This window comes from Pantherophis guttatus, chromosome 1 (assembly GCF_059756535.1).
Source record: "Pantherophis guttatus breed Tessera chromosome 1, ASM5975653v1, whole genome shotgun sequence".
NCBI lineage: Eukaryota > Metazoa > Chordata > Lepidosauria > Squamata > Colubridae > Pantherophis > Pantherophis guttatus.
The window spans coordinates 229,713,357-229,727,459 of NC_142063.1; the positions used below are offsets into that span (position 1 = coordinate 229,713,357).

General features: G+C 37.0%; 1 protein-coding gene across 49 annotated transcripts in view; it reads left to right on the plus strand.

The window, feature by feature from the left end:
• The window catches only part of RIMS1 (regulating synaptic membrane exocytosis 1), a 271,584-nt gene that overhangs the window by 143,238 nt on the left and 114,243 nt on the right, over positions 1–14,103 (plus strand). For 47 of the 49 annotated variants that reach the window (XM_087882497.1, XM_087882527.1, XM_087882498.1 and 44 more), the window contains 2 exons: positions 6,254–6,594; positions 10,439–11,313. In XM_087882497.1, the coding sequence (XP_087738623.1) occupies positions 6,254–6,594; positions 10,439–11,313 (1,216 nt within the window). Of the gene's footprint in view, positions 1–2,656; positions 2,741–6,253; positions 6,595–10,438; positions 11,314–14,103 lie in introns of those variants that run through there. The other 2 variants (XM_087882516.1, XM_087882518.1) reach the window with 1 other exon arrangement.

Consider the following 14,103-nt stretch of genomic DNA (forward strand, 5'->3'; position numbering starts at 1 on the left):
TGTGTGTCCAATGTATGCTGATTACATAAAATTATATAGGATAATTCAAAGTATATGAGATAATGAATCCTCTTAAAAGACAATTCCAAACAATAAGAATGGATAAGAATAGCAGTTCAATATAAATAAGCAAAAAGTTGATTAACATTGTCATAAAACATAAACTTCATAGGTATACTCATGGGTTCCTAACTGCATTTCTAGGTGTAGGAAATGGAAAACAATGTTAACTGTGGGAGGGAGGATATTCCTTAAGGAAGAAAGCTTAACATGATAAAATGGGCTCTTGGCACTCATGCTTCTCGGAGAAGTAGGTAGGAATACAAAATAGGATTCCGGCTGTTTGTAGCAGGGGTACCCAAACCTATTTCCAGACAATGGATAGATCTGAAATTTTGGGAGCATGCTGCGGATGCCCCCTGCCATATTGGCTTGAGTTTGCACATACATTCACAAAATGAGCTGCAAATAGGAGATCTTTCTTAGGACTTTCTACCACCCCATAATCACCACATGGCTTTCCTCTGTCTTTTATAGTAACATTTTCTTCAGCTCTGTTTCCTTTCAAAAGGCAGTAGACAGTGTCATTTCCATCCGCAGCCTTTTCCTTTCCTAACAAACATGTCTGCCCTTGGTCATCTTTCTTTTCATTTCACTTTTCCCCACTTTTCATTTCACTTTTTCCCCAAAAATGAAGATACTTTTGTTGAGTATAGGTGGTTAACCAGTGGTGAGTTGCTACCGGTTCGCCCCAGATCAGGGAAACCAGTAGTGGTGGGTGCGGGAGGTTCCACCTACCTGTCCGGACACTTCTACGCATGCGCAGAAGTGTCACGCACGTACACGAGCGAACAGGTAGCAACGGGTTTTGAAACCCGCCCCTGTGGTTAATCCTTGACGACGTTTTAAAAAAAAAGAGGCTTTATAAGAAGTGGGTCAGAAAGGGGATCACAAGAGACTACGTATCACAAGAGGCTATGGGGACCAATGAAAAGATGTCTGGAAAAATTTACTAGTGTAGATTTTGTTAATTTGCTTTTTTGATAAGTAACTGCATTTTGAATGATAATATTTCAGAATCATTGGGGGAGATCAAATCTACTTAATATAGATATTTGTTTCCCATTACATTTTATTTTTAGGATATTTTCCATCACCTTGATCAACACAATCAGTAAATATTGGCATCGGATCCTTGCACTATAACAAAAACTGCTTTATATACTTTATAACGTGGTGCGTTTTGCCATCACTTATGTAAATGCTGGAAATGGCCATGAAAAGAAATACAATGCAGAAATTCTGCACAATTTTAGTTTGATGACATTAAATTTAATAGCACTTTACTAATTTTGGTTAGTATAGTAAGGTAATAACACAGCTAAAAGCAGTGTGGAAGACATATTTTGCATAAAACGTGTTGGAACCAGTGGCCTATACTGATAGTACAGGTAGTCCTTGACTTACAACCAGTTGCCTAACAACTGTTCAAAGTTACACCCAACCTCCCCACCACTATTTATGACTCCTTTTTGGAGTCACAAGGGCCATACACTTTCACCTTTGGTCATGTGATTGCATTTTGGGAGCTTAGAAAATGACTAACCTTTATGGCTGTTTGCAGTGTCCTGCAGTCATATGACCACAATTTGCAAGGTGTTTTTGTGGGTTTTCAATGTTTGCTTCCAGTTTCTGGCAAAAAAATGCCCTTTGGGGAAAATGGATTTGCTTAACAATTACTTAATGACTATGGCGTTCGCTTAATGACCATCATTAAAATGTAGTTGTAACTTTGAATCTAGACATGTGATGTCTTGACTTATGACCATAATTCCAGGCTCTATTACGGTAGTAAATCAAGGACTACTTGTACTTTTATAAATAATAGCTTTGATTCTTAGAGCTTTAGCAGAACTTTCAACTGCATAATATTTGTTTTGAAATAGTTGCCTTATGTGGTGTAATAGACTACATTCAAGCACGGACAAGCTGGATGGGGATATGTTTTGTTCCCACATAAGAAAGAAGAAAGAAGCCTCTGAATATGTTTCCAAATTTTGTGTTGTCCAAACAAAGGCAGTGAAAGATGAGGGGAAGATATGAGTACCCAACCTCTTCTACATCTAATCCTGGTGGAACTCTTTTATTAAATGAATCTAACTTGCAACTGCATTGAAACCAAAAACATAGCAGGGAGCAAGAATTAGATCAATAATATGAGCCATGGTGGCGCAGTGGTTAGAATGCAGTACTGCAAGCTACTTCTGCTGACTGCTGGCTGACTGCAATTTGGCAGTTCGAATCTCACCAGGTTCAAAGTTGACTCAGCCTCCCATCCTTCCCAGGTCAGTAAAATGAGGACTCAGATTGTTGGGGACAATATGCTGACTCTGTAAACCGCGTAGAGAGGGCTGTAAAGCACTGTGAAGCGGTATATAAGTCTAAATGCTATTGCTATTGCTATCTCGTCTAACAAGCTTCCCATCTCACAAGATTTCCATCAATGCTATACTGTAGGCTGTTTCTATAAAGCAATAGAGTAGATAATTAAATGTTATATTTTATTTAGTTCTAATTTGTACAGAGAGCATTTGAACATAAAACTGCATATGCTCTTTTATTTATGTCGTATGCTTTTGTCATAACTCTGCAATCATTTTCAAGTTGTGTCTTCATGTTGTATTAGGACAGGAATAATGTATCCGCTAGCCACGGACCACTGTTGGAAGGGCCAGAGACAGTAAGTGTGCCACTTGTATGTAGATGTGACTGAAGCACCATGGGCTGTTCACCTGAACTCAAGCTTTTAGTCTTCAGAAGCATGCCCCCCCCCCAATGTACTTTAAGGTTGGCCTTGTGTGAGAATTCTTGATGCTGGCACAGTGGGATCCTGTATGCTTGAATTTAGTTTGAACATGAACAATTCTTGTTCAGTAGTGCACCGATTGATATATTTCACCATGCTAGCGATGCAGTTCTATGTATCGGCTGCAATGCTTCTGATCTGCAGTTATGAAATGAAAGAAATTATGGCTGAATGCTGCATCAGGCACAACTGAGAAAAAGAGTGAATTACACACATATTTCTAGCCATCTATTGAATTATTGGGAATAATAATAATAATAATAATAATAATAATAATAATAATAATAATAATAATAATAATAATAATAATAATATATAATAGCAGCAGCAGCAGAATCTTTTATCCAGATTTTGTTGAGTTGTGTTCAGAAGCCCCATGAAAAGATTATAATCCTTCATCAGTATTTTCGTTGGTGGTTTAACATCTGGGATTGTTAAAATAAAGTATTAGACAGGCCTGCTTTAATTTAGATTAGTTTGGATTATGGCCCAGTATTTTCAATCAGGATATAATTCCTGCATGCTGCTTAGATTGCTTGCACCACAGATCGCCCTACTAAATATTTTCCAGTAAGCAGCTTTCTTACCAAAATCATTATATCACTTCAAGGATTTATTTTACTTTTTTTTTTTTTGGAGGAAGCACTTTTTATTTTATCCACCCTACCCATCTGGGCATAATATAGTTCAACTGAGCATATAGAGACTCAGTAACTAAATTCTGATGACATTCTTAAGCAGAGTTGGTAATATGTGAGTATAAGTAGATTTTTTTTTCATTTAAAATAGATGGTATGTGTGTTTAAATGCTCAGATTAATAGCTGTAAGCATGGCATTTGCATTTCTAGTTTGTGGGTTTTTTATTGTGTCTCTTGTTAAATGTGTACTTGAGTAATGACTGGTTTAGTTATTTTTTTGACAGTTATTCACATTGATAGAATGGAAGTATGAAAACATGCTAGCATATAGAAATAAATTTGTATAGAAACAATTGTTTTAAAGTTGTACTTGTTTCCAAAATATTGGATAAAGAGTAATACTATCTCAATGTTATATTGAAGCATATGTTAAAATTAAAATTTTTCATAATACCAGTAATATAGATAAGGTTTAGATTTTATCTATTTTTATCTAATACTGTGTATAGTTCCCACAAGTAGCTGCACAAGAGATCATCCATTTTAATTTGCTAATTTGGATTAGAAATAAATCATAGTATCTTGCACGAGAGCAGTCAATCTAGGTTTTGGGCATTTAACAGAATTGAATGACGCTCTGATTCCCTGAGATATTATATGTGCAATTCAAATACAGATTCACACTTTAACTTTTCTAGTGATTAATAAGTAATCATATTTCAATTTGATTGTTCATCTTGTATAATATAATGTTAAGTTATTTTTAGTTCTCCATTTCATAAAACATAAGAAATATTCAGTTGTTTCCTACTTTTTTATTGATTTTGTCACTATTATTTTACTGGATTTTGTTTTTAAGTAAACTTTATTTTGTTCCTTTTGTGCATTTTTATGAGAATCCTTTTTATAAACACACACAACGTGTTGTTTGGTTAGTCTGTTCTTGTATGAGAATATTTTTTGACAACACAAAAACACAATCATAAATACTTAATAAAGGTATATAATAAGATCTGGTTTAATTATAATCAATACAAAATAGTGAAATAAAATTATAATGCATTTCTGATTAATGTGTTCTTAAAGACTTATTTGGTTTTATTTATTTGGTTTTACCCAACTTTTATTGTGAGGGGTGTATGAAAGTTTTTGCATTTCTTGACAAAGCAAGTATCCTTATAATGACTATTGCAGAATTTTCATTTGCATTACTACCAAATTATATGGAGTCTATACTACATTCAGAATGTAGTATAGACTCAGAATATTTAATGGGAAATGGTATTACTTTTCACATTATCAGTTGATTTTTCATTAGTAAAATAGCAGGAATAGTTCAGTATTTTTCTATTTAAAAGCATTTACAGTATTAATATTTGTTTTAGTATATTTGGATTATAAAAATGCATTAATGAACAATTGGCTGTTTTTCACAATGAATGCTTGTTTTTGAAATAATTTCTCCTGATATTATATGTCATAAATATATCTATAGTTTTTCGTTTTAGAAACCATATTGTGTTCATTTATTTTCATTTATCCCATTTTACTAAGCTATCTATTTTCCATTTAATTTACTCATAAATAATTGAACATAAGAGAATAGATAGCTATAGATATGAGTTCATAGATACATTCATGATCCATATTGCTAGCATATGATATTAAAATATGGTATAATATCTCCTATTTGGGAGGGCAGGGAGGAGGGGAGAATAATTTTTAAAAAGAGAGCAAACAGCTTTCTGGTGAGTGGTCAAATTGTCATATAATTATTCTTGTGATAAGAAATATTGATCTTCTTAAATCTTTTCTAGGTAAGGATAGAGCTTTTGTTTCTTTTTTTAAAATGAAATTTCTAAATTTAATCATCTGATTAAATTTAAATGTTTGAAAGTGGACTTGAGGCCCATCACATTTGGCAGGGATAGAAGTATAAATGATTGATTGATTTTTAATATACACAAACCTTTGATGTTTGATTGAAAGGGAAATAAGGATTTTACTCTACTGTATTAGTTTAGATGTGAATTCAACTAAATGGATGAAAGACCATCTCCGTTGTGAACACCATAACCCAAAGATCACCTTAACTTCACATCATACATTAACAATGCCTGCTACCCTGAGATCAGTCTTATTTTAATTCTCCCAAACTTTTCTAATCCTTCGTCGGTATGATTCAACTACACAATCAGGGTGGCTGCAAATTTTATTTTTATTTCCATGCCACCCTCAAAACTTGGTTTTTGTTTTTTTTTTTTATCGTAGTAGACAATATCTGATCAAGCCCAGTTTTGACCATTTTGACTAATAGCAGGACTACAAGATATGTAATAAGAAGGTCTTTCATGTTGTCTGGTGCATGAATCTCTTAAACTGAAAATGCCAGTGTTTGAACTAAGGCACCTTCTGCATGCAGGTTCCTTGAACAACAATGCCTAGTGGAGAGTCATTTTTTTTCATAAGCACGTGGGATTTGAATTTGGATCTCCTCATTCCTAGTCTAACAATGATACCTCACTAACTCTTTGAACATTGAATGTATGGTGTGACAAAGCTCAAATATTTAAATATATTCTATTTGATTATAATGAGCAAAAGTAGCATACTGCATAAACGTGTACTGAGAATGAGATCCAACACAAATTTCACTAAGGAAAATCTACTATTTCTAACTGTGCTCCTAAACTTGTTCCTAAAAATCAATATCAGATATTTAGACTGTTTATCTTTCTTTATAACTAGGTTATGTGGGTATGCAACTTATGCCGGAAGCAACAAGAGATCCTAACTAAATCCGGAGCATGGTTTTTCGGGAGTGGCCCACAACAGCCATCCAGTCATGATGGTACACTGAGTGACACAGCTACTGGTGCTGGTTCAGAGTCTCCTAGAGAAAAGAAAGCTCGGCTTCAGGAACGGTCACGATCTCAAATACCCCTAAGCACAGCAGCCCCAACTTCACAAGAAATATCCTCTGGTGGGCAAGCAAACAGAAAGAAAGCCCCAGAAGTGTCACAACAAACGATGGGCCTGGAACAGAAACAAACTGCTTCGAGATCTAGAAGTGAACCCCCAAGAGAGAGGTAATATTGATGCTAATGGATTCTTCCTGAATAATAATTATGGGAAAACCACCACTATAAGATTAGGCAGTGTGGAGGGTTTATTGCAAATGAAGAAAGTTATCTGTCCTTTATCATGGAATAGAAGTTGATCGTCAATGGCTGAAGCGTCAATGGGAGAGGAGGAGAACTTTGAGGCTGCCTGTTCTGTCCCCGTCTCACACACACACACAAACAGACAGCCGGTGGTTAAATAAACTGGCAGACAACCAATTCTTCCGCTAAGACACTTGGCAGCAACCCAGTAGCTGCTTGCCAAGAACTTTTACTCAATAAACAAAATACCCACAGTCAAGAATTGTCCAGTTCATAAAATAAATCCAAGGCCGATAATGTTGTTTCCAAAGATGCAATGTGACTCGATAGTAGTTAGTTTTGTCCGTCACAGAGTCTGAATGGCCACCTCACCCCCTTTTATACCCTGTGGGGTATGGTCCAGTGACTCAGCCTAATCTCTGGCACGCCTTTTCTTCTGTTGTGCACGCTTATCTCTGCGATGCTGCCGAGGATCCAGCCAAGACTCATTACCCTCATCACTGTCCACCTGTGGCTGCGTGGACGTGCTTAGCCCTGGCCCTATCTCTTGCCCTTCGGCGGACACCGAAGGCATTGCCAGAGAGGAGGGTCCTGGAGAGGGAGGTCTTGCCAACTCCTCTCCTTCACTCTCGGAGTCCTCTCCTGCCTATGACACAGGCTCAGGTAACAGAGCCACAACACTGCCTTCAACCGCTACTCTTGAACATACTCAGCAGACAGTGAGGGACGAATTCCAGTTGCCTCTTCTACCAAATGAGAAGGGCGAGGGCAGAGAAGGCAAGCCTAGGAGAAATCAGAAGATCGAATAAAAGAGATTTCCCCCCCTCCCAAAATATATATGCACATGATCAACACAAGAGCTCACATTGATTGTCTTGGGAAAAATCCATGTTTTGAATAGAGGGGAAAAGCCACTGTACATCCTGCTAATGTTGTCCTCCTACTCCTCTCCATAATACATTCTTTCCTTTACATCTTTTCCCCAGTGATCATACATGGTGTGTTCTTGAAGCAATATATTGTAATGTGGTCATAGTGATTGCTTGTCTAGAGCATCTGCAGAGTGCATCCTAAGTGCTCCAGAAAGCCATGCCTGCATCTCAAACTGGCATTCAAATTGGCTTAACAATACAGGTAGTTTTTGACTTACAACCACAATTGAGGCCAAATTTTTTGCTGCTAAGCGAGACAGCTGTTAAGTGAGTTTTGCCCTGTTCTATGACCTTGTTTGCCACAGTTGTTAAGTGAATCACTGCAGGTATTAAATTAATAACCTGGTTGTTAAGTGAATCGGACTTCCCCATTGGCTTTGTTTGCCCGAAAGTCGTAAAAGGGGGTCACATGATGACACTGCAACCATTGAAATATGAACTAATTGCCAAGTATCTGAATTTTGAGCACATTACCATGGGGATGCTCCAACGGTCATAAGTGTGAAAAATGGTCATGTCTCTTTTTCAGTGCTACTGTAACTTTGAACAGTCACTAAATGAACTATTGTAAGTTGAGAACTACCTGTAAGGCCAATTATGCACATGATTATTTAAGACTTAATTAACAATATTTTACATGTAGCCATTAATTATGTGTAATTAAGCAAAGTTGAAAAATGCACAAGATACACCAAAACCCTTAAAATCATCAAATGAAACCAGCTATCATAATACCCACAGTCTAAAAGAAATAAAATCTGTATTTTGTATTTTTTTTACAAAAAAGATCTACTAGTGCCAGAAATAATAAAGTATAAGTTATAGATAAATTATTTATAGGGAAAGATTTTTATAATCAGCTTTCTATTTGTTGCCACTCTGAAATAGGGGTTTTGGAAATAGGGCCTTTAAAGACTGTTTAAAGGCGCAGGCAAATTTTAAAGGGGAGAAGAGAATCCTTCTGAAAACATGGTTCAAAAATATTTAGTTTTCAAAAATTAATAGTAGTATGTAAAATTTGGTCTAAGAATACTTTTGGAACAATAGTAGATCATAAATCAATAATGTGACATCATTATATTGGAACAATCTCTTTAGCAAGTTCATTATCATATTTTGAACTATTCCATTTTCCAGGTATTTTTTTTTTAATGTTCTAATATAAGGAACCACAATAATCCATATGAGAATTTTCCAATGTATGAATAACTTTAATTAAGATACAGAGTTCCAGATAGCATATTCGCCTAATTAAAAGATTTTTAAGATTAATTTAAAAAAACAGTATCACATAACTATTTTGGCAACTCTACCTTCTACAAAAGGGTAATTAAGGATGTTAGAAAATTAATTGTCCTGAACTGAACTGAATGTAATTTTATAACTATGCAGATGTATATCATGGGAGTCATTTAAAAAAAAAGGACCCAACGTTTTCTTCTGCATCAGCAAGAGTCAGATGTATGGCTGTATGAAAGTGGTAACAAATCTTGCTCCATTCCTCCAAATATTGTTGGGTTAAAAACCCTGGCCCACTAATGACCAAAACTTCATTAAGGATAGTAGTAAAGAAAATCCTGACTGAATATCATATTGATTCTTTAGAACCCGTACACTTCTTAGAAGTGGGTCAGCTGGCCAGGAATTTAATGTTCTTTTCCAGCAAGGAAAGGAATGAGTTCCTAGAAGATCCAGTGGTTGCTTGGTGGAATTAGGAAAAAGGGAATTTCTATCTGAGTTATAATTAAACTCAGTCACACTGAAATAACACTGAAGATATTGTTCTAACTGACATTTCTTGCTTGAAGAAATACATCAAAACAGCATCAGTCTGCTGCAGACTAGCATTAATTTTCAGACAGGCATTAAGATAATTTTACACAAATAATTCAAACCTTTTATTTATTTTATTTATGCAGAATGCAGTGGAGTGTGCAGTTTTGGATGCTCCAGAATTTGTCTATGCAAGACCACTGTTGCATGGACTGCCCTGGTTCCAGTATTCTTACAAGTGCAACTCACAATATTGGTTATCAGTTTTAAAGCCTACAAAGTGACTTGCAGGATCATCTGTCTTTGAGGGTTTCTGCCCATTCCACCAAATCTAACAGGATGGGCATACGTTTGGTCCCCTCTATGAAACAATACCATCTTAAGGGACTAAGGAAGTGTGTCTCTCCCTGATATTCAGATGTCACCCTTTTGATCTGGTCGGGGACAACTTGCCGCAGCCAACTTGCCATGGCGAACTCGCTGTGGCCAACTCTCCACGGGACAACTTGCTGTAGCCAACTTGTGGGACAACTCGCCATGGGACAATTCCATGTGAGATAACTCAATGCGATAAATATTATCCGCCACTGTTTCTTCAATATTATTTTCATTTTTGTCCATTTCCACAAAAATAGAAAAAATCTCAAAGAAACAATGGCGGATAACATTTATTGCATTGAGTTATCCTGTGTGGAATTGTCCCACGGCAAATTGTCCCATGGTGAGTTGGCAGCAATGAGTTGTTTATGGCAAGTTGGCAATGGCGAGATGACCATGGCAAGCTGGCCACACCAAGTTGTCCCATTCCATCTTAGCCTTCCGGACAGCTGTTAAAATCTGCCTCTCCCTGAGCATTGGGGGGAGGGGGCGGCGGTTAATATACATGTGTTTGTTATTATTGAATTGTTTTTGGCTTTTTTTGCAGCATAGGATTATTTTGATTGGTTGGTGGGGGATTTCATATTGGATGTATTGCTCTCTGCCCAGAGTTTGGTATTCAAGATGGGAGCTATATACAATTTCTAGATAAATAAATTTCTCTTCTTACCTCCTCATTATATCAGGAAGAAGATACCCATTGCTTTTGAGCAAAATGGAAAAGGAGGTGTGAAAGCTGAGCGCAAACGTGTGCCAAAGTCTTCACTACAGCAGAGTGAAGGACAAACTGATGAAAAGGGAAGTAAAGAAAGGCGTGATGGGAGAAGATTAGAGAAAGGGAGGTCTCAAGACTACTCTGACTTCCCTCCCCATTTTGAGGAAGGGAAGATGGCTAATGAAGAAAAACAGAGGAAAGAGGATGAATATACCAGATATAGGAGCGATCCAAATCTTGCAAGGTACCCTGTGAAACCCCATCCTGAGGAGCAGCAGATGCGCATGCATGCAAAAGTTTCAAAAGTGCGGCATGAGAGAAGACACAGCGATGTTGCCTTGCCTCATACTGAAGTTGAGGAGCCTGAGGTGCCTGAGAATAACCTTGGAAAGCATTCACAGTTGCAAGGAACTCAGGATATAAAATCCCATGTGGATGCCCAGAGGACATATCCAATAGAAAGAACAGGTGATGTCAGGATTTCCGTTTCTAAACAACTAATTTCTCATACCCCATCATCGCCCCGCCATAGCATGGTTCTTACAGAACATTTAGAATCCAAGAATCATGATTCCTTTAAAGCACAAACTCGCTTAGATCCCAGCTCTGCTATTCTCAGTCGGAAAGCAAAGCGAGAGAAAATAGAAACCATGCTAAGAAACGATTCCCTCAGTTCTGATCAGTCAGAATCAGTGCGACCCTCTCCCCCAAAACCTCATAGATCAAAGCGTGGTGGGAAAAAAAGGCAGATGTCCGTCAGCAGCTCTGAGGAAGAAGGAGCATCAACACCTGAATATACCAGCTGTGATGATGTAGAAATAGAAAGTGAAAGTGTCAGTGAAAAGGGTAAGTCTTCCTTTAAAAAAAAGAAAAAAGAAAACAAAAAAATACTGTACAGGCCTGAACTGTGTATGTGTGTATGTATATATATATGCATATTCTCCATACACCATTTATTATATGGTTGTTATACCAGTGTTATTAAGCTAATATGGTGAAGGTGTTCAAAGGGTAACTTTTTAAAATCTGAACTACTGCAAGCTCTTATGGATTGGGTTAAATCTTGGTAAGAGAATTATAGTTATTAAAATACTATTTATTTGATGGCCAGTGAAAATAAGCAGTAAGGACTACATACTTACTTAAGAGCCGCTGTGGCGCAGTGGTTAGAATGTAGTACTGCAGACTACTTCTGCTGCCTGCCGGCTGCCTGCAATTTGGCAGTTCGAATCTCACCGACTCAAGGTTGACTCAGTCTTCCATCCTTCCGAGGTCGATAAAAAGAGGACCCAGATTGTTGGGGGCAATATGCTGACTCTGTAAACCGCATAGAGGCTGTAAAGCACTGTAAAGTAGTATATAAGTCTAAGTGCTATTGCTGTGCCTATTATACCTTTCTTCCTTTTCTTTGTTTTCCTCACCTCTTTTCTTCCCTGTCTTCTGTGTAGTTTGTATATTTAGATGCCATGCTCTTTTCTTCCTTTTCCCTCTAAAATTATGGCACTATGGACATGAAATTTATCTGTGAAAAAGCGTTGTTCATACTATGATGTGATTTGTACTTATTCCACATACAAATTTAATATAAAACAGTGTTAAGGATGCTGAGAAAATTGAAATGCAATGGTTTTTTCCCCCAGATCTCTAAGGGGCAAATGTTTTGGGGTTTTGTTTTTTTTTCATTTCACTATATGCTTACAGCAACTTGATTGTGGATTCTCCACCAGCTCTCTGTACCACCAGTTGCAATAGAACACTTTAATCACTACACCACACTGACTCTCCTTCCACTGATTAATATCAGACACCACACCCACCCACCTCCATACACACACACACACACACACACACACACACACACACACACACACATGGTTGATTTTTTCCTTCTTTATTTGGATAATTTATAAACTTTTTTTAACGTCAAGTGCATAAACAAAGAAGGGAAAACCCAAAGCTGCTTTTCTTTATTCTGCACACACACACAAAAAAGCAGTCCAGTTTCCCATGTTAAAATTAGAAGATTGCCTAGACTTCTTGCAATGTTCAATCACATCTCAAAACTTCATGATAGATGTTGACAAAGACTGCTGCCAAGGATAATGCATCTGGTTGGGACAGGCAAAATGAGAAAACCGGGTTAGGTCTTTATCTAAGTCAAAGAACAAGATGATGCGGTTCTGCTCTACCTAAAAGCACACTGAATTATTCTTCCTCCAAAAGAAAAATGATGTAGAATTTAAGACAATCTACAAAGAAGGATTAGAAATAGGAAGAAAATAGAAAGGATTAGAAAGGAAGAAAACCCACTTTTCTCTCTTACTATGTTTTCAGTATATCTAAGATGACTCTTTCTTTTTAATGGTACATTATTTGGGGACTGGGGGAACTCTACTCTGTTTTAGTATAAGAAACAAATTGGTGCTCTCTTCTTCAACAAGTTCTCATATTGTTGCTGGCAACCACCATTTCAGTCGATTGCCTCCTAGTAAGATTGGCCATGATAATCCACCCCCTGGCACCCCATGAGAAGCAAATGTGAAATTTCATATCTCTAACCATAGACTTAATTCAACAATCTGTACTACCTTGCTACATTGTTAACGGTTGTTAATTATTTTAATGGCCCATAAAGTAAAGGCCTTTTTGCAATGTATGCATTTATAAACTAATATCCAAGGTGAGATCAAGTTCTAAGAAAATTTGTCCCCTGACTCAGTTCCAAAATCTATACCAACAGCAACTACTGAGCCTATAGGAAATAAACAAAGCTAAAATTGGCAGCTGTCTTTAATATAAAGGTAGTCCTCGACTTACAACAATTCAATTAGTGACCATTCAAAGTTTCAATGGCAGTGAAAAAAGTGACTGCAATCAGTCCTCCCTCTTACAACCAAGACAGCATCCCCTCAAACACCTGATCACAATTTGGATTCATGGCCATTGACATGTATTTATGATGGTTGCAGTCTCCTGGAGTCATGAGATCACCATTTGTGACCTTCCAAGTCAACTTTCAAAAAGCATAGTCCATGGAGGAAGCTGGATTTTCTTAATGAACATGTGAGTCACTTAACAATTGCAGTGATTTGCTTAACAACGTGGCAAAAAGGTTGTAAAATCAGGTCAACAGCTGCTTTACTTAGCAACGGATATTCTGACCCCAATAGTGGTGATAAGTGAGGACTACCTGTACATGCATGCACTTGTGTGTATAATGAAGGATTGTTGCAAGTTTTAGTTGCCTTTTCTTAGAAGAGAAAAGACATCTTAGAATCCTAGGCTTCCATCCATTCTTACCAGTAGCTAGTTTTCTGACTCAGCCATAAGATTGTAACATATATTGTTTGAAAGGTCAATCTGAGGAGCCTTTACATAATTGATTACACAACTAGTAAAATGATGAAAATAACATTTTCAAAAGGAAATTGAAAAGTATAAAATGCTGCCAATAACTGACGCAGGCAAAAAAGGCAATTGCCTCCCTCAAGGTCTAGTTTGCAGATAACATACTTTAGCAATGCATGCACATGTTGGAAGAAATATCCATCTGGATTCAGTTCCAAGTGGGGAGAAAGACACTGGAAACATGGAAGCTGTTGGAAGGATGGTTTTAATGGTGAACAGGACCACATG